General features: G+C 38.9%; 2 protein-coding genes across 3 annotated transcripts; both read right to left on the bottom strand.

Moving 5' to 3' along the window:
• Nucleotides 1–506: 506 nt before the first annotated feature.
• LOC133715524 (uncharacterized) lies at nt 507–2,619 on the bottom strand. Its single transcript, XM_062142043.1, has 6 exons — nt 2,465–2,619; nt 2,331–2,357; nt 2,155–2,217; nt 947–1,025; nt 812–857; nt 507–721 (listed from the first exon to the last, which is right to left on the bottom strand). The coding sequence occupies exons 1-6, from the start codon at nt 2,504–2,506 to the stop codon at nt 712–714; spliced, it is 267 nt and encodes an 88-aa protein (XP_061998027.1). The 5' UTR covers nt 2,507–2,619; the 3' UTR covers nt 507–711.
• A 2,021-nt stretch (nt 2,620–4,640) lies between these two features.
• On the bottom strand, nt 4,641–8,458 carry LOC133715518 (pentatricopeptide repeat-containing protein At5g04780, mitochondrial-like). Of its 2 annotated transcripts, none has more exons than XM_062142033.1 (2): nt 5,352–8,458; nt 4,641–4,818 (listed from the first exon to the last, which is right to left on the bottom strand). In XM_062142033.1, the coding sequence occupies exon 1, from the start codon at nt 8,433–8,435 to the stop codon at nt 6,558–6,560; it is 1,878 nt and encodes a 625-aa protein (XP_061998017.1). In that variant the 5' UTR covers nt 8,436–8,458; the 3' UTR covers nt 4,641–4,818; nt 5,352–6,557. The 2 variants fall into 2 exon arrangements, with proteins under 2 accessions (XP_061998017.1, XP_061998018.1); XM_062142034.1 differs by having other exon boundaries at nt 4,641–5,678; nt 6,297–8,458.
• Nucleotides 8,459–20,629: the final 12,171 nt, after the last annotated feature.

Below are 20,629 nucleotides of genomic sequence, written 5' to 3'. Positions count from 1 at the left end.
ATATCTTTAAATGTTTAGGAAAAAAAACTTATGTTAAAAGTTAAAACAAAGATATAAATGTTTTATTTTATTGTTTTGAAAACATTAATAGCATTGGTGAATTTAAAAAAGAACATTATCTCATCACAGAAAGTTCTTCGTATCTTTTAAAATAATATAAAAATTTATTATTATAACGAATTGGCCCGCAATAAATCAGTGTTCGGTCCTAAACCACACCCATAATGAGCTCGAGCCAGACCAGCCCATGGATCAATATATCTCGGCCCAACCCGACTTGCAACAATGGACCGCGCCGACCCGGCCCACCCTTTATCGTGCTTGGGCCATGCTGGGCCGCTACTAAACGGGCCAGGGTCGTGCCAAAGCGGCCCATTTGACACGTCTACAAGGATTACACAAATGCTACCGGCTGAGAAACAACAAACAATCTCACACAGCTTCATAGAGATTACTCATACGGGCAGAAAGATTCAGGCATTCACCTAAGCAATCAACAAACTAGGTTTTTATGCAAATCACCTGCCAAGGACCATCATATTATATCAAAAGTAATTCTGCATGAGAGATATCAGTTATCCATTGAGGTCATCAATACAATCACTACTACAGACGATTGGCATCCAAAATACATGTTACTACAGAATAAAGTCCAAATAGCTTGATCTCCATCAAATTCAGGATGTTGATAATCATTTCTCAGATCAATCATCATTTCCCCCTAGTCAGAGTAAGAAAAAGAGTCACAGTTAGAGTTGGTTAGAGTAGAGGTCACGGTCGAGATTCAGAGAGATGGTTTAAATACACTTACGTGTTCATCATGAGAGTTATGTTATCTCCTTTAAGAAGAATCCTTCCTGAAAAGAGAATAAATAAACAAAACAATTTAGAGTTTACACAAATACGGGGCCAACAGAAAACGAGCAAGGGGAGGGAGGGGACTCACCTAGTGTCTTTCTGGTATTCTTCTTGATGCTCACTTCTTCAGCATCATCTAGAACCAAATTCATGTACTCATCAAAACCCTGTACAACCAGCAAAGATTTTAAGATAATTATTCGACTCAGCTCAGATCATAATGCTGACCACAGATAGGGAGAGAGAATGTGCATATATGAGGATGCTGATTAGTGATTACACTCTTCATTATGTTGGCTTCCTTATTTATCTGTGGCAACAGTTCAATTGAGACAAAATGTCTTCACATTTGTTGGAGAAAATAGGACTAAAGAAGACATGTAACTGAATTATAGCAAAAAAAATATGACAAATGGAGATAAATAAAGTCAGTAAGCATATCCCCTAACAATGATGAAATCAGGAATAATATGGTTCAAGACATCCGGTATAAGGCATCACAAGAAGAAAAGACATACGTGTGAGTGTTCCATCTTCTTCAAAATTCAGAATCCCATCCCAGTTCCCAACCCCAATCTAAACGACAAGGCAAAAGCTGATGTGCTTAACACATAAATGCCAACTAGTGCTGTATTTGCTCCTACTATATTCCAACTTTAATCCTACAGCTTATCTTTTTGTTTTTCTTGTTTGTTATGGCTAGAAGTACAATAGAGTTTTGCTATCATTTCAGCAACACAATAGCCTCAAGCTCCAGTTCTGCATCAGTTGGAGCTTATAGGTTACAAAACTTGTTGGCTCAAGACTGCTGAGTCATTTTGGAAGCTACAAATGAGTCTGCTACACCATAAGGAACTGACTTTAAGGTTTGGAAAAAGAGATTGACACAGATTTTACATTCGACCCAAATTTCATTTGCACTAGACAATTTTTTTGTACATTATTAGATCGATCAATTCACCCAGAATTTAGTGGGACACTTCAGTAGAAATATTCAAGCTACCACATTACTTTTGAGTTAACTCAATGATCTAGTCTTGCACATATATCACTCAACCGAGGAAGTGAATATTACATTAAAAACAGAAAAGCACTAATGATAGTATCTGATTAACTACAAATTGCCATATTACTTTTAAATCTGATAAGGTTAACGAATTTAGTTTCACATGAATGAGAGATAGAATATTGGCTATTCGTGTTGTTTATTGTTTCACACTTCAACTATTCTTTACCATCCACCTCAATTACAAGCTTAATTGAAAGCAAAATAAATAAAAGTAAAATCAAACTTACAATGATTCGGCCTTCAATCCTGACGTCTTTCTGTTCAAAGAGCCAAATCTGAATTCGAGCTTTCTGAAACCAGAATTTTCAAACAATAAAAAACCCTAGATGCGATGCGAGGTTTATGAAAAAAAACCCAAACGAAAAAATCAAGCAAATAAAGCGAAAAAAAGAGGAGGACTTACACTCTGGAGGAACCTGAAAATCAAGTTCTGAAGTAGCGAAACCCCCAGGAAAGCCAAGAAAACAGAATGAAGAATTGTCAGGTAAAGGTTAATAAAGAAAACAGAGAAACGGGGAGATGGAGAAGAGAACGTACAATGGGCTGGGTCATGATCCTCTGAACTTTGGTGCTCGCCATGGCTGCGAAAATTGCAAGGCTTCTGGGTCGCACAGAGAGAGAGAGAGGGTTTAGTGCAAGACTTTGACGGAGGGTAGTAGCAAAGCAAATTGTGAAAGAAGAGGGTCGCCTGAGGCAAAGGTGTAGAGCCAGAGAAGAATTTCCGAAACAATTTGGGCCCAAGCAATTAGGCCCAACTGAGATTATTTTGGGTAAATCCTGAATGAAGGTGAGATTATTTAGGGTTTAAGACACCCCTGATACTAATGGTCTTTCTAAATGTACCTCGCAAAAATCTTAGTACACTCAGCAAATTGTAATTTTTATTGAAATTTCTTTGTACACCTAACAACTTTTTCCCACAATACCCTCGTCTTGACGAGCCCCGCGGGCAATAAGTTTTCATTGATAATGGATGTTTCTCTACTCTTAATCCCAATACATAAGCATTAAAGAAATGGAAAGTTCAATTATGATTCCCAGTGTCAAACCCATCCTGTGGTAGAGCATCAACAACGAATAATTCAACAACCCATCTTATGATTCAAGAAGGCTTTTGTTGATGGATAATTCATCGGCATAGTTGTGTCCCAATTTTCAGGCTTTTAAAGTTTAAACCAGGGCAATCAATAGATTTTGTCAAAAGAAAAATATATTTTTTCTCTCTACGAAAAAACCCTAGGTTTGGTCTCCTCTGCGTCTTCTTCATGCCTGGTCCGACGGCGCGTCCTTGGGACGTCGTCGTCGGACAGGCCAAAGAGGACTTACTGTCCGATGGTGGTTCCTCGTGGACCAGTGGTGGTCGAAACGGAAGTCGTACGTTGAAGGCCGCAAGGTTTCCGATCTGGGCCTTGTCATTGCCGCTTGGAAGCAATGGTGAGAGGGATAAGCAGAGGTGGAGGTGTGGTGGAATGCAGGCGGGGCTGCAACATCTCTTCCATCTTTGGGCATCGACGATGAAGAAAAGAGATTTTGGGTTGGCTGGGTGGACGGCTTGGACTGCAGGGGTGTGATCTGATTTGACTGCAGATCGATACCGCGTTGGCCAGTGGAAGGGCGGCGGCCAGTGGTTGTCGTCGATTTCGGGCCACCTCAGATCTACTTTTGGGTGGTCGAGTGATGTCGGGATTTGGCAGCCAGGGAGTGGGAGTGACGGGGATTCTGGTGGAGGTACGACGGCGGGAACGTTCCCAGCGGTGGCTGACTGCGTGCGGGCCTCTAGTTGGGCCTCATGGTACTTGGGCCAGGAGATTCTTTCTAGGCCCATTTATTTTGCTTTTCCTTTTCTGCTTATTATTTTCTTTTTAGTGTTAGGTGGCTTTATGCCCTTAATAATGTCCTACTCTAGGTTTGTAGGGCGAGGTGGACGCTGTCCCGATTTGTGCACCTTAAGTGCCGTGTCTGGTCTAGGACGGCGGCGAGCTTCTTGCTTTGTCAAATGGTCGCAGCCTCCTAGTGGCAGGATAAAACCATGTGTCACCGGATTTATTTTTCGGTGGCAACATAGTGGGAAAGTTGGTATTATTAGTCTATTATGGTTCCGTGTGAGCATTATCTTTCCGGTATGTCGCAAAAATTGTAAAGCAAATGGAGTAGCCAGTTGTGCACTCCTTACTAATTGGTGCGTGTTAGAATACACAATATTAGTAGCGACTTCTGATATTATTTCGGAATGTTCTCTTAAGGCTTCTTGTAATTTGGGGTTTAGGCTTTATGTTCCCCCCGTGTATTTTATGGTTTTATTAATGGTTATGGCTTAAGGGCAGCCGTTTTAGCCCTACCTCAAAAAAAAAAAAAAAAAAGTTTAACCAGGGCAATTAGAAATTCATAGACCAAATGGTGGACGACATATATTCACGATTGTCGATTTGCAGGCTAAGAGTAAAATAAGTAATAAAGGGCGTCAAAGCATTCTTCCTTATAGGCTATAGCCCAGCCCAGCCCAACCTGAGAAACCATTCCCAGAGATACCTAGAAATCTAGAATTAGGCCGAAAAGACTCACTGCACAAACCATTCCCTGAGAAACCATTCCCAGAGGAAGACTAGACAGGTGAGGAGAAAATGAAATCAAATTAAAAACTAATCTTTATTTCGCAATTCAGTAATTTTTTCGGCTTCCAGCCATATAAAAGATGTCTGCTATACAATAAAAGCCATATAAAAGATGTCTGCTATACAATAAAAGTCAAAAATGTCATATTGCAGACTGACTCTATATAACTACCCTAAATACATAGCTCGACATCGTATGGTATCGTCGTGATTGAGCTGAGTCTGAGCATAAGCCGTCTCTAGAAAGATGCTCTGCTACCTTTGCTAGCCTTGGATACTCTATTTGACATTGTCAAGTACAAAATAAACAATTAGGCAATATGGCAACCAACAGATGACATTGTCATTGTGATAACAAGAATTTTGCCTGTAAGTTATAAAAGCATGGAAATAGACATGCAAATAAGAGCTGGACCCAAGAATGTGAAACTGAATATTACTGAAACAGACAACAAAGGAATACTCGGTCTGTATGAAACTTCAAACTCCAGAATCAGTATTTTGACACAAACTAGAGAGGGCAGTTTCTTCCAAAACCTGCCTTTAGAATACAGACACCATATGCACCTAGGCATTTCCAACAGTACCAAAATGAATGCTTGCAAATGGTGAGAATCTCAAATAGTACCAAAAGTCACTATTAAATGTCATATCATATATAAAAGTTGATTTAGTTCTTTGTGTTATAGTAACTTATAACATTTTACATTTGCACAAGCGATGATCAAGTACATTCTTATATGTTTACATACGCACATCCAAATAATAATTAACCAGATTATGCAAGTGCATGAGGATTGAGTAGCATTTACCTTTAGTAAATCAATTTGATAGAGATTTTTGGCCATGCAACAGTCATTGCCAAAGCTTCACAAAGCTGTGTGCAGAGGAGCCTAGATTGGTTGGTGAGGCAGTATATGCCAACATGGATTATGGGGGAGTCATTAACCATTTGCAGTGGAGACAGTGTCTGATCCTTGGTATTCAGAGTGAATGGACAAGTTGGAGAGGTAATTGGATCAATGGTTTGTACTCCAGATACCATCAAAGTCTTTACAAACTGAGATCTTCATCAAACAGTTCTTCAATCCAGACCTTCCAACTATCAAATGCTGTTCTTTCAATAAGAACGCTACCAACTAGATTGGTTCATCAGGTACAGAAAGAAAAGAGAAACCAAAAAAAATTATATCTCTGAAACACAGAACATGGAGTAGGAATATAAGAAAGCAATCCTACAGACCACATCATGTTGTCTATGCATTGTATTTCCTTTTCAGATCCTGACATCAATCCAATAATATAAGAAATTAATCCTACAGACCACAAAAGCAAAAAATGCAAACCAACATTATTAACATTATGATCCTAGCTACAGCGACAGCTTTTATGCTTAGAATACTCAAGTAGTCATGAAGAAATAATCTTGCTGGATCATTTAATAGTCATAATAAAGGAGAGAAAAAGAAAGGCAAACCATCTTCATTTCCTTTAATTTCCCACATTTTCTTGCAATGTCTGTTTTAGTGCAAAATTGCATCAAAATGTCTGTTGACTAATCTGACTTACAATGAACTTCATAAAATTAGATCTTTCACAAAGCCTGCCCTTCATTGACTCCAAATGCAAGGGTCCCATAATTTACTCAGACATAATACCCCTTTAAGACCACTTCTTGATGCAGGATATCATCGAAACATATAAACGTTGACTAATCTGACAACATTGGACTTGGTAAAATGAAATCTTTGACTAACCTAACCACCACATTTGGGCTTAATGTGTCCACTACTTGCCTATTCAGTAGACTCCCTGTTTCCCTTACCCCCTTCATCAGCTTTTTGATCGGGATACTATTACCTAGTTCCTAAACTTCAACACATACGTCTCTCATATCCAGACTATTGGATTAATAGTCATCAAATGAATATTTTTCGCACCCTTTGCTCAGCAACAACTAGGAAAGTGCACAAAATGCTAACAGTAAGTAGTCAGTGACATAATGGAGCACAAGTATTTCACCAAAATTCCCGACAAGAGCAAAAACCATTTTTGAAATGGTGAAACCTTTTAGTATCCCTGACAATGATTTCCCTCCCCAAACAACTTGATGCGATCTTCATAAAAGAATGACAATCCCCACAAATTCTAAGATTCTTCATGATCCTGATAGGTGCATTGGAGGGTAAACACATCAACCCAAAAGTAAGAGCAAGTTTTTCACTATGGTGCCTCAGAAGTTCATGTTTTCTGCTCTCTTCGACATAATGAAGATCATGTTCAATCTCAGCCTTGTATCCAATCATCCTTAATTTTTCCACCAATTGGTCTAACTTAGAGTATATCTCAGTAATTCTAGGATGTTTTCTCTCTCCGACCATAAATGAGTGAACTTTGTCCTTGATTTCAATCCAACTCTTCCCTCTTTCCTTCTTCAACTCACTTTCTTTAAGAAGCTTCCTTGTTCTTGCAACCTCCTCCCACTTATTATTTGCTGCATAAATATTTGACAACATAATGAGGTTCCCTGCATTGTTCGGTTCTATCTCAGACAAATGCTTAGCTGCTATCTCAGCTAAATGAAAATTTCCATGGATCCTACAAGAAGCTAACAGTGAACCCCACATAGAAGCAGTAGCATCAAATGGCATATTCTCAATCAAATTACGGGCTTCAAGAATCAACCCTGACCGACCAAAAATATCAACCATGCATGCATAGTGAACAACATTTGGGGACACATTGTGTTCTGTTATCATGAGGTTGAAATATTTCCTTCCACTTTCAACCAATCCCATATGACTACAAGCAGTTAATACAGATATATACGCTACTTCACTTGGAAGCATACCTGCCTGCTGCATTTTCTCAAATAAGATCATCACCTCTAGGGAGCAAGCATGTCTAGAAAACCCAGAAATCATGGCATTCCACAAAATAGTGTTCCTGTCCTCCATACCTTGAAACACGGTGTATGCTTCTCCAATGCTACCACATTTTGAATACATGTCTATCAGAGAGGAAATGATATAGATATTTAAACCAAATCCAGTTTTAAACAACAAGGAATGCACCTGCTTCCCTTCTATCAAAGCTGTCAGACCTGCACAAGCACAAATAGCAGAAGACATTGTAAACTGGTTATGTTCTAGTCCTATCATTTGAGCTCTGTGGAGCAACACCAAAGCCTTCTCATAGAGCCCATTTTGCACGTACCCAGCAACCATTGAACTCCACGTGACATCACTCCTCTCTGGCATCGACTCAAAAACAAAACTTGCGTCCTTTATCAATCCAGCCTTTGAATAAACGTCAAGCAATGCAGTCCCCACATAGACATTCAAAACCATTGCTACCTTAATAGCAAAAGCATGAAGCTGTTTACACTCAGACACAGCACATTTCGCAGCACAAGCGAAAAGAACACTTGAAACAGTGAATTCACTAAATTGGTTTTCTTCTCTTTGCATACGTACGAAAACACTAAGAGCTTCTTGTTCCTCCCCATTCCGGGCAAGTGACCCAATCATAGTATTCCATGAAACTAAACTCCTTTCAGGCATTTCATCAAATACTTTTCTAGCGCAATTATGTAAGCCACATTTTGAATACATGTTAATAAGCATGTTAGACGTTAAAGTGTCCGATTGTAATCCAACACGAATACTCTGTGCATGGCAGGCCTTTCCTTCCATAGGTGCACCTGTTCTTGCACTGCTTTGCAAGATTTGATGCAAAAGCGATATATGAGTGGCACTTGTGCCCAACCAAACAAGGCATTCTTGGTCTCTGGGTCTATCAGCTTTAGCATTGCCAATGGCTGAGAATTTTCTACAATATATCTGAGCTGTGGTACTGTTAAACAATCCTTCCTTGTATCTCCTTAAGGTTCTCATACCATTGCTTTCAGCATGGTGAATCTTTCCTGCAAATTCAATGTTCAAAAGTCAACAGCATAACATGAAGAAGTCATGGAAATCTAGTCATAAAAAAATAATAAAATTAAAATAAAATTTAAAAAAAAAAAAAACCACAGATAAACTCAAGGAAGTGGGAGCAAAAACCTTTGTCTATATTCCACAGAAAAAGTGAAATATATCCATGCATTTGTAAAGAATCGAGTTGTACACATATGGTCAAAGTCAAATTATATCCTTTTCTATATCATTAATTCCTACATATGATAAAAGCTAAGAAATTTAAACATGTTGAGGGAAGGGGAGGAGGGTCAAACTGTTTCTGCAATGTAGGTAAAGAAGTATTTATATGGGATTCAGACTTTCTCAGGGCAGTGCAGGGTGGGACAACATATTAGTTTCTACATGTCCATTTCTTTTGGTGAAATGTGGAGTCTTGCTCTTATGAGCATCTATTTTCTATATCACTGCACAGACATATATTCGTTTCTCATCTTCCTGCAGTCACTAAAGAGGGAGGAGCATGTAACCAAACGAAAAGGAGGAGAAGCAACAAAAGTTACACAATATTTTGAAAAGTGACTCATTTTGAAAACAAACTGAATCATTCTGTAGCCCATTTCCATGATTTAGTACTAGCTTTTCATCCAAAACTCAATTACTCTAATTCTCAAATTTCCACTAACAGGTATTTTGTTCTGACATTACTGAAAAGTTACAGTGAGGAAGTCTAATACAAGTAGATGTGCCGTAAGTATGGGCAATGTAATCCCCAAATACAGAGAATGACAAGCCCCGAAACGAAAGCACCCACATTCAAACTCAAATAAGGATTTGCCGACTCTTATAGCACCCCTAACACAAAATAACATAACACTTTTTTCACCCTGCACTCTTATCAAACACAACATTGGTAAATAACAGCATTGATATTGTCGAGACTCGAAAGTGGGTTGTCCCTGATAGCTTCAAGGACCAATAAATGACTGGTATACACAACTAAATATCAGCAAGATTGCAGCTTTTCATAATCAAAAATTCTACTTTGCTTGAAAATTAGAGTTTTGGGCAGGCAGTGATGATTTACACTTTGTTTCATTTGTTTTTCTGTCTGGAATTAATAGAGAACAGAAATCTAAACACCATAGTGAAGTCTGAAATGAACCCAACAAAATACCAAATCACCCAAACCAGATTAAAATCAGAAACCCCGAAATGCAGAACTGACCTTGTGGAATTTATATGGCAGCAGAGACCCAATTGGAAGCTTTGTAATCCCAAGTTCACAAGGAAATTTAGGCGCGGGTCCAAGTAAAAGAGTTTGGAGCAAAGTTTGAATGGGTTGCTGGGCATATATGGAGAAAATGGCCTGCAATCTGGGTTTTGTTTACGGATCAAAGCGGTTCATAAACGGGTCGGTTATAACCGGTCGGCAAAATATGCTGGACCACCCTTACCAATTTTTACTCAAAAGAGTTCGGTTGATTTGTGGCTCATTAGATTTGTGTTAAAGAAAAGAAAAAAAAAATAGAGTTGAGCTGAAACTTAATACTAAGGGCATCTCCAACAATGGGACCAAAAGCCATTTTGACTCTCCAACCCAAGGCAAGATGGAGTCATTTTGACTCATAAGCCAAAACTCGAGTCAAAATGACGAAACTTTGTACAACGAAAGCCATTTTGGCTTCGGTGCGAATTGAGGTGGCCACAACGTCATGTGATAAATTGCAGACGCTCAGCTTAACGCGCTAGAGGTAGAAGACATAAGCCACTCGCGCAAAACGACCAAAAAAATGGAGGAAGCGTGCTAACGCGCTGATGTAGTGGCTGAAACATGGGGCCCGCGTGCGCAGAACAACATCTAAGCTTCCAACAGTCGTAAGATCAATGGCCCATATTCAATCTTCATTAATTTTATTTAGAATGAAACGCCCGGATTAATTCGTTCTAAAAATAAAAAAGAAAATATATATTTACTAAATTTCTAATTTGACAATCAAAAAAATGTCATGGATTAAAATCAACGGTTAATAATGAAGTAATTGTGTTTTAAACCAAAAAAATAAAAGAAAATTTTCTAAAAAAAAAACAGAAAAAAAAAAAATTTGCCCGTTGGAACAGTAATTTTAACAAATTCTATAAGAGCAACTCCAACAGCTTCCCCATATTTTGATTTTTCTCTACTTTAGGGGAAAATGAGTCTCTTTTGCTCCAACAGATTCCCTATAACTATCCTTATTTTAGGGAAAGTGAGGAAAGAGAAAACCAAATTTCCTATATTTACAGCAATCTCTAAAATTTTAAGGAAGAATATGGAGATTTTAGAGATTACTGCAAAATAGGGAATTTGTTGGAGTTGGAGAAGAAAAAGATGCTAAAGCTTTGACTTTTGCTTCCATATTATACAGAAATTATAGAGAAGCTGTTGGAGTTGCTCTAACTACCAACCCTCTTCTTCATAATTTTTCAGTCCAAAACATCTCCAATCTCCTCCAAACTTCATCATTTTTCACCATTGTTCTTCATCTAGCTGGCTTTCAATTTTTTTAGAAGATACCCAACCCTAGACAAAGAGTGTTGGAAACCCGCCGAAGATGTTTAGGGTACTAGTCAAGAGAAGAAAAAATTGTGGGAGCGTATACATGAAGTGTACGAGACTTGCAAGTCGACCAAAGGCCTGATTAGATTAGGAGGAGGCTGTGACGGTCGTTGGAAAAAGATTATACCGGCATGCCAAAGATGGCGTCAAGCTCTTAACAAAGCGGCACTTCTTCACAAAAGTGGTGATAACGCCACCGTCGAGGTAATCGTCCTTATTCTTGAAGCTTAATTCTTATTTCTAAAATTAATTTTGTCGTTGTTTTAACATGTTATTTATATTGACTTTCATATAAATATATATAGTACATGTTTAATATCTCCTTATTTATAGGAATTACAAGCTAAATCAATATATTGTCAATTATCTAAATGAGAGGAGTTTGCGTTCGCGCATTGTTGGCCAATATTAAAGGATACAAAAAAATTTAGCAATCCTCCATCCATGAATGTCGATAGCGCAAGAATATTCAGCTTAATCTAGTTAAGCCTAAGACTGAGTACGTTGATAAGTGATTTGGTGACGTACAATAGCTTTTAGATTGGTAACAATAGTTTTTAGAGGTTCGACATAATAGTAGTTTTGGATGTTAGAGTCAGTGGCTTTTGGCTGTAATAATTTAATGTTTAGTAATCTTTTGGACACAATGACTATTTTTAAAATAATGACGAATAAAAAGGCATGGCAATATTGAAATTATTGTGATCTCTTTAGCTATTTTAATGTTTAGCGGGTCTATTATATAGCCTTTTCATTTTTTTAAGAAATAAGACGTCAATTTTATTATTATAAAATTACACATAATAATCCTGTCACGCCCCTGATTTTTAACAACAATAAAAATCGATATATATAATCTCATAATTATACATGCGTGAATGTTCAGTCATCAATACAAATACCTGGAACATCTTTCCCTTAAAACAAGTACTTACTGATACACTGAACCATCCAAGTTAATATACACTCGCTTCACAGAGTTATATATTAACTAGATTTACGAATTTAAATTGTCATCACAAAATAAAACGTAAATGCTCCTCAGAGCTTACTGCATAGCGGAAGTCACATATTGGCAAAGCCAACAAAAATTGCTTCCTACCCGTTCTGCTGCCAACAAGCTCCTTCAGCTTCAGCCACGATTTTCCTGACCTGCAGGATTAGCCCCTACACCATTGAATGGTGCACCGGGGTTGCCAAACAACAAACCCGGTAAGCTTCTTCAAGCTCGTATGAGTAACTCATGAACATCAATCAACAACTCACGTCAATCTACTTAAGGAACATGCCACCATGATTTCCTTCTAACATTCCATATCCTTTCCATAGAAAGGACAACATGAGTCACCGCTATGACCATGCCCTATTTGCTAACTTAACCATCAAGTAGCAATTCAAGTCTCATCTAGACAATTAAAGAAGAATGCCATCAGAACTCTCCTTTAAGCTGCATACCTATGAGTCTCAAGCAACCTCGACCGTTACTCCCATAAGCTATCATGACAGACGGACTAGAGCTCTATTGAAATCGTAATCACTCGTCCTACCAAGGACGTGATTACCAATTTCCTGCCATGGTCACCATCTGCGACCTGTCACCATCTGTGACATATGATTTCAGACCCCGTCTGATCATGAAATCAAACATCAAGGTCGCCATCTGCAACCTGTCACCATCTGTGACCTATGACCTTCAGACCCCGTCCGGTCTCAAAGTCGAACGTTAAGTAAGTCACACCTGACCTAAAACGTTACTAACATCTAATCTCGGCTTTCCTTATCCCTGCTCACCATCTGTGACTCTTGGTACAAAGACCAATACATTTAAATGAGTCACGCTTGACTCAAAAATGTAACATCAAACATCAATACATTTCAACAATAGAAAACATCTTTTTCCACAATATTGTTTCCATGAAAAATCATATTCAACAATAATATAAGCATCATCATGCATATTATTCATCAAATACCATCCACAAGAATATATATATTTCACGTAAATATATATATACGTAGTCATTCGCTCAGGAATGCCTACTAATACCAACTATAGTTTGCAGTTAATTAATTAACGCCAAAACAATAATGGTACTTCTGTTCATAAAGATCCTTGTGAGATTTACTCACCTTGAATTCCCGTTGCGTCTTCAACAAAGAACAAAGCGGTCAATCCGCCAATTAACCGTCCAAATACTTCGTCAAGTACCTAATCACAACGGTATCCACTTAGTAACGATTCACATTTGATTTAAATCCGAAACCCCTGTTTTGGACTAAAATCCCCAAAGTGGCGCCAATCGAGGCAAAACCACATCCGAGACCTCCCAAGGTCACCGGAACACTTCCATGATCGATGTGTCCAAACCACAAGTCGATCGGATACTCAAATCCTCACGGATCGAATAAATTCATCTATATGAAACGATAAAAATCATAACAAATTCAATCGAACTCCAAAACTTGCATATTATATATCGAAACGCTCGTATCAACGAGTAGAAGACATATAATACCAGAAACTGTCTCATACATGGCCGGAACACCGCCGGAACGCCGCCACAGACGGAGGCGCACCGCCGCCGACCAAAACTCAATATTTCACAAAACTCCCAACATCAAAAAGCTTCATCTAAGCATGCTTGTGCCAACACATAACTAGCTCGAAGTCAGAAAACAACCATAAGGGATCAAAAACTACCTCACAAGCCGTGAACAGTAATCCCAACTGAGTTGATCGAGTTTTCACGTGTATCCTTCCAAACAACCACCACAGCTCGCACAAGGAGGCTGCTGCGAACTCCCCAGGCCAAGGTTGAAGCGCCGCCGACGTCGGAGCTGCGTTTTCCGGTCGGGTTGAAAAACCACGAACTGCACCGCCTTGCTGCACTTCCTCCACCGAAAATCGTCGCTCGAGGTCACCACAGAGACGACCGGAGCAAGAAGGCGAGTCGTTCTGTGCAGGTTTCGCCGGTAGAGATCGCCGGAGAATGGAGTTCCGGCCGGGTCGGAACACCGGGTTCGGGTCGGGTCAGCAGGATATTTTCGTTTCTGAAGAGGCCGACCGAGAGAGAAGAGAGAGAGAGGAGAGGGCTTTCCGGAAAAGGAAATGAGGAGAAATGAAATAAAATTCTGATTTTCCATATTTATACTAAAACGGAAACTTCTTCCGATAGCCATAACTTCCTCATACGAACTCCGATTCCCGCGTTCCGCAGGTCCACGAACTCGTATCGACGCGCTCTACAACTTTTGTGAAGGAAGTTTTCCAAGAATCCCAACATATAAAAAGTCAAACTTCACACGACCTCCTAAACTGTGAAATTCAAATATTTATACTTACGAAAACCATTCCACTTCACATACAATCTACGAATAAAGCACAATAATAATTATTCGTACAACTGGTCCATTATTAATTACCAAAATTAAATAACAGAAATCCAGGTCATCACATTCTACCCTCCTTAAAGGAATTTCGTCCCGAAATTCACGCTTGCTCATCAACAAACAACTGTGGGTACTTCGCTCTCATATCCGACTCCAACTCCCAAGAAGCATCACCCTCGTCATGGTGACTCCACAATACCTTGACCAAGTCAACTTCCTTCCTTCGAAGTTGCTTTGTTGACCTATCCAGAATACGAACAGGTTCAACAACAAAGGTCGTATCCGCATGCACCTCAATCGGGCCATAATCGATCACATGTGACACATCCTGGACATACTTCCTCAACATAGACACATGGAACACATTATGCACACCAGACATACTAGGAGGTAAGGCAAGCCTATAAGCCAAATCTCCTACCCTTTCCAGAATTTCAAAAGGTCCAACAAACCTTGGTGATAACTTCCCCTTCTTGCCAAATCTCACCACACCCTTCATGGGTGAGACCTTCAAGAACACATGATCACCCTCATTAAATTCAACATGTCTCCTTTTCAAATCTGCATAACTCTTCTGCCTACTCTGTGCTGTTCGAATCCTGTCCCTGATAACTGAAATCTTTTCAGTGGTCTCCTGCACAATCTCAGGACCCAATAACACTTTATCTCCCGCTTCTGCCCAGCAGATCGGAGATCTACATGGCCTACCATATAGGGCCTCATATGGTGCCATGCCAATACTGGAGTGATAACTGTTGTTGTAGGAGAATTCAATCCACGGCAGATGATCCTCCCAACTTCCCTTGAAGTCCAACACACAGGCTCTCAACATATCCTCCAACATCTGATTCACTCGCTCAGTCTGCCCATCAGTCTGAGGGTGAAATGCCGTACTCATATCTAAATCAGTTCCCATGGCCTTTTGGAAACCGCTCCAAAATTTTGAAGTAAACCGAGCATCACGATCAGAAACAATCGACACAGGCACTCCATGAAGTTTCACGATCACCTTGATGTAAAGCTCGCATAACTTGTCAACCGAATACGTCATTGACACAGGTAGGAAATGCGCCGACTTCGTCAAACGGTCCACGATCACCCACACTGCATCGTGATTCCTTTTGGACCTAGGCAGTCCAGTGACAAAATCCATTGAGATCTGCTCCCATTTCCACACGGGAATAGGTAATGGCTTCAACATACCTGCAGGTCTCTGATGCTCAGCCTTCACACGTTGGCAAGTAAGACACTTGGAAACACACTCTGCCACGTCCTTCTTCATCCCATTCCACCAGAATTGCCTTCGCAAATCCCGATACATCTTAGTATTTCCAGGGTGTACAGTGTATCGAGATCGATGTGCTTCCCGAAGGATCTCCCCCTTGAGTTCATCACAATCCGGAACACACAACCTCGATCTCAACCTCAAACCACCATCGGATCCAACTGCCCACTCAAAAGGACAATCATCAATCAAATCTGCAACTAACTCTGCCAGCCTTGCACGTGAGAACACATCCTGCGCTTGACCCTGAATAATCCTGGAAATCAGGGTAGGCTGTACCGTGATACTTCCAAGGAAACTCCCATTCTCAACTCTTGGTTGTACAAGGTCAAATTCAGATGCAGTCTCCAACATAAGCCACTCCTGGACCATAATAGAAGCAACAATACCTCTGGGCTTCCTACTCAAAGCATCCGCCACCACATTGGCCTTTCCTGGATGATACTCCAAGGTGAAATCATAGTCCTTTATGAGCTCCATCCACCTTCTCTGTCTCATGTTCAACTCCTTCTGAGAGAACAGATACCTCAAACTCTTATGATCCGAAAAGAGTTCGAACTTCTCTCCATACAAGTAATGCCTCCAAATTTTCAAGGCAAAAACAACTGCAGCCAACTCCAAATCATGAGTGGGGTAATTACGCTCATGCACCTTCAACTGTCTAGAGCCATAAGCGACAACACCGCCATGCTGCATCAACACACACCCCAAACCCTGATGAGATGCATCACTATAGATGACTAAACCACCACCGCTTGTGGGAATAGTCAACACTGGGGCTGTGGTCAATCTTCTCTTCAACTCATTGAATGCTCGCTCACATTTCTCAGTCCACACAAACTGAACATCCTTCCTGGTCAACTTGGTCAAAGCTGAAGCAATACTAGCAAATCCTTCAATGAATCTCCGATAATAACCTGCCAAACCCAGAAAACTACGTACCTCAGTAACTGTAGTGGGTTGGCCCCAGTTCATCACTGCTTCCACCTTAGAAGGATCCACAGAGACTCCATCCTTCGAAACTACATGACCAAGGAACTTAACTTCTCTTTGCCACGACCTCCTAAACTGTGAAATTCAAATATTTATACTTACGAAAACCATTCCACTTCACATACAATCTACGAATAAAGCACAATAATAATTATTCGTACAACTGGTCCATTATTAATTACCAAAATTAAATAACAGAAATCCAGGTCATCACAAATCCGTTATAAATGGGACACTATATTACCTTCGACTACTAGTCTTATATGACACGATTGTAAATATAAAAAGTGCATAGTTTGGAATTAGTGTGTAAATAAAGAACTATGGATCTCATGCTTCATGTGATGCCTCACAAAAGAAAAATATGAGTGACCATGTTAGGGGCAGCTTCTATCCATATTTAGAAGTAAACTTTTGTCAAGTTGCACATAAGAAAAAGCCTAGAGATGCTATGAAAAACATCATGGGCAAAAGAATGGCAATCGATTTGATCTGCTCACCACGAACTCCAAATCTTATTAGGGTCGACCCACATCTGATCTGCTCATCACCAGCTCCCTATGATGCCAAACCTGCGACATCTCATCGATTTCACAGAACCAATAAAATCCACCTAAGGCAGGACTCAATTGGTTCAGTGTGATTAATTGGTTGGAACTGACAATTGAACCAGCTAGTCGGTTTGCTAGATTTCAGGCACCAAAACCAGTCGCCAGTCGGAATCTTTGAACACCGACATAGTCGGTTTAACCAATCTCAATTTCAATTTTTGTTCGATTTTGAGGAACAATGCAATCTCCAAATCTGGCTATCAAAATTAATGGAAGAATGTATCATTTTTTCAATATAATACGTTCAAATCTATCACAAATCAATATGACAATAAGAAAAGAAACAAGGAGCATGATCTCTTTTGAATGAATTAAATAACTAGATTTTCTATTTTTTAAATTTTTTTAGAGCTAAAATCATTTTACTACCCTGAACTTTACACTTAAAATGCCTCCAAACTTCTAATTTGATCGCATGTGTCCTTGTACTATCCAATTTGATCAATTATGGCTAATCCTTCACTAATCTATCAATTTATCCATATATTGTTGTCCACTCAAACTAGTTTTTAGCCTTTAATCATGCAAGAAACACACTATTTACATGATCAAGGCTTAAAATTGACCCTAAGTGGCATGCATTGTGACTAATTTATAAAGAAATTAAGGAATTAGTTTACTAATGATTATGATTGATCATATTAGAGAGTATAAGGGCATATGTGATTAAACTAAAAGTTTAGGGGCACAGACGATTTTAGGCATAAAGTTCAAGGCGATAAAATGAATTTAGCTCTTTTTTTTATTACGTGAAAATTCAAATACACCGGCCCTTTACCATTTAATCTAGTAGTATAAGTCTCATCTTCGTAAGGGAGGTTGTGAGTTCGGCTCACTGAAGACTAACTTATCAAACAATCGAACTTTCAGATTATAACAAGATAGAATGAATGATCAAGCTAGTTCATTCAAAAAGTAACCATAGAATTCTTCATTTAGTTATCAAAGTATTTTGAATAGTTACATCATCGCAATTGCTTGTGGCCCTATAAACATATTGGCTAGCAAACTAGATCAAAAATCATTGTCCAATAAAAACTCAAACTACAGTTGCAAACAATCTATTGATCTAGAAATAATAATAATAATAATTGTTCTTTAACCAGTCATGTCTTTCTTCACAAGCTTATTCATGAAAAGTTGCTGACTTAGTTTCCTTTACAAAACAGATACAATCACTGATCATATTTAGTCTACTTCATACTAAGGTTTTAAATATCGGTATCTTCATATCTATCAGAACTTTGAAAAATAGAGATATCTGAAATATTGGGGATATATCAGGGATATATGAGAAAATATATCATTTTTGAAAGAGTCAATTTATTAGAATTACATATAAATACATATGAATGTCAACTTCATCTACATCTAAAAAGAGACTCTAGGTGATTGAAAAGCCGCTCGCTGGTCTACAAAAATGCAATAATCAGACCAATACGTATGATCCATATAGTGCAAATTGTAGTGATGAATATGATAGTTATAGATCTCTTTAGGGAATAATAAGGATGAATCCAACTGAATAACTGATCATATACTTCTCCATATTGATTATATCCATAAGCGTCATAGCCAAATTGATTGTTGCCTTCATGAGATTCATTTGAGGTCCCACTGCGCTCTGTGCCTAAACTGATAGAGTCAAAACTTAAGGCAATTGAAGAAACATCAAATGGGGTACTTTGATCATCAGTTGCACCTCTAGTCCTTCTCCCATATCGGGTCTTCTCTTGAGCACTATGACCAGCTGTTCTTACTCCGTTGTCTTCATTTTGGGTGATATGATCAAAATGACCTTCACAAGTAAATTGGTTTAATCCTCTACCCACAGAAAATTGTCCATATTCATATCTTTCACCTCCACCACCTGTTCCGCTTCCACCCTCTCCACCATTATCAGAACTATCTGGAGTTGCTGTACCACCCCACGCATCATCACTATCTGAATTATCTCCTGGGTTTTTAACGACTTCTTCAGATAAGACCCTCTCTACATTGATTCCAGCATTAGTTGCAGTTTCTACAACTTGTGGAAGAGGTATTCTAGCTTCATCATCAAGGTGTGCAAGCATGATTTAATCATGAAGTGGATCAATGCAATTATCAAGCGGCTCACTTGCAATATGAAGTAGATCTATGTAGTTGATTTCATTGACCACATTATTCATTGTCTGTCTGTCTCGCAACCGCAGCTTCATGTTGTAGTAGCAATATACAAGCTTTTCCAACTTCTGATGTGCCAAATGGTTCCTTTGCTTGGTATGAATAATAACAAATGTACTCCAATTCTCTCACATGCAGATCGAATAAGCCATTTGTGCTAAAATACGCATTGCAAGCCCTTTGTCTTCTTATTATTCAACTACAGAGTCTAGAGTTACAGACTACATACAGAGTTAAGACACAGTCACAGATTACACAATACCAAACTCTCCTCACACAGATTTACATTTAGAGAATTACTTCTCACTTAGAATTGCCTTGAGGGTATTTTTCCTCACCTAGATTCACCTTGAGGGGATTTTCTCCTCACCTAGATTCGCCTTGAAGGGATTTTCTGCTTACTTAGATTCGCCTTGAGGGGATTTTCTCCTCACCTAGATTCGCCTTGAGGAGATTTTTCCTCGCCTAGATTCGCCTTGAGGGGATTTCTCCTCGCCCAGATTTGCCTTGAGGAGATCTCTCTTCACATAGATTTGCATTTAGAGAATTACTGATTTTTTTTTTCATTAGATTTTACAGATATTTCTTCACTTTATCGAGAATATATCCCAAATATCTAATATATCAGGGATATTTGACGATGTCAGAGAAATTTCGCAGAAACGGTAGAAGGTAAGATATTAACCCCGTAAGATATATCGGTCCGTCGAAAAAAGGATATCGAAGGATATATTGGAAATATCGCATATATTTCAAACCATGCTTCATACAACACAATTTTCTTTGTTTGCTCTTGTATGAAAAATAATTAGACGACTGTTTTTTTTTAGTTGTCTATTCTTTACCATAAGATGACAGGAGTATTAACTAGAGCAAATATGTTGACCAGACGACAGTTTTTATCCGTTGTCTGGTCAAATTTTTGCCCTGGTGATAGTTAATTTTGTAACGGTTAGCTCACAAATAGTATTAATTTTTCAAAATCTAAAGTCAAAAATGTGCAAATGGCATAGCTATGGACATAAAAGCATTGACATCACGACCCCCATTTAGGCAATACTAGCTAGCAAATTGTCAAAACTGTATACATAGATATTAAAGACCAGGAAAGACGTTGCAACAAAATTTA

Source organism: Rosa rugosa, chromosome 6, assembly GCF_958449725.1.
Source record: "Rosa rugosa chromosome 6, drRosRugo1.1, whole genome shotgun sequence".
NCBI classification, from domain to species: domain Eukaryota; kingdom Viridiplantae; phylum Streptophyta; class Magnoliopsida; order Rosales; family Rosaceae; genus Rosa; species Rosa rugosa.
Note: the sequence above shows the minus strand (reverse complement) of the source record. Positions and strands in the feature narration are given on the sequence as shown.

Coding starts and splice junctions, on each gene's coding strand:
- LOC133715518 (XM_062142033.1), bottom strand. CDS start 8,435: ATGAGAACCTTAAGGAGATACAAGGAAGGATTGTTTAACAGTACCACA.
- LOC133715524 (XM_062142043.1), bottom strand. CDS start 2,506: ATGGCGAGCACCAAAGTTCAGAGGATCATGACCCAGCCCATT. Junction 1,026..2,154: donor GGATTGAAGGCCGAATCATT/GTAAGTTTGATT, acceptor CTGGTTGTACAG/GGTTTTGATGAGTACATGAA. Junction 858..946: donor GAATACCAGAAAGACACTAG/GTGAGTCCCCTC, acceptor TTCTCTTTTCAG/GAAGGATTCTTCTTAAAGGA.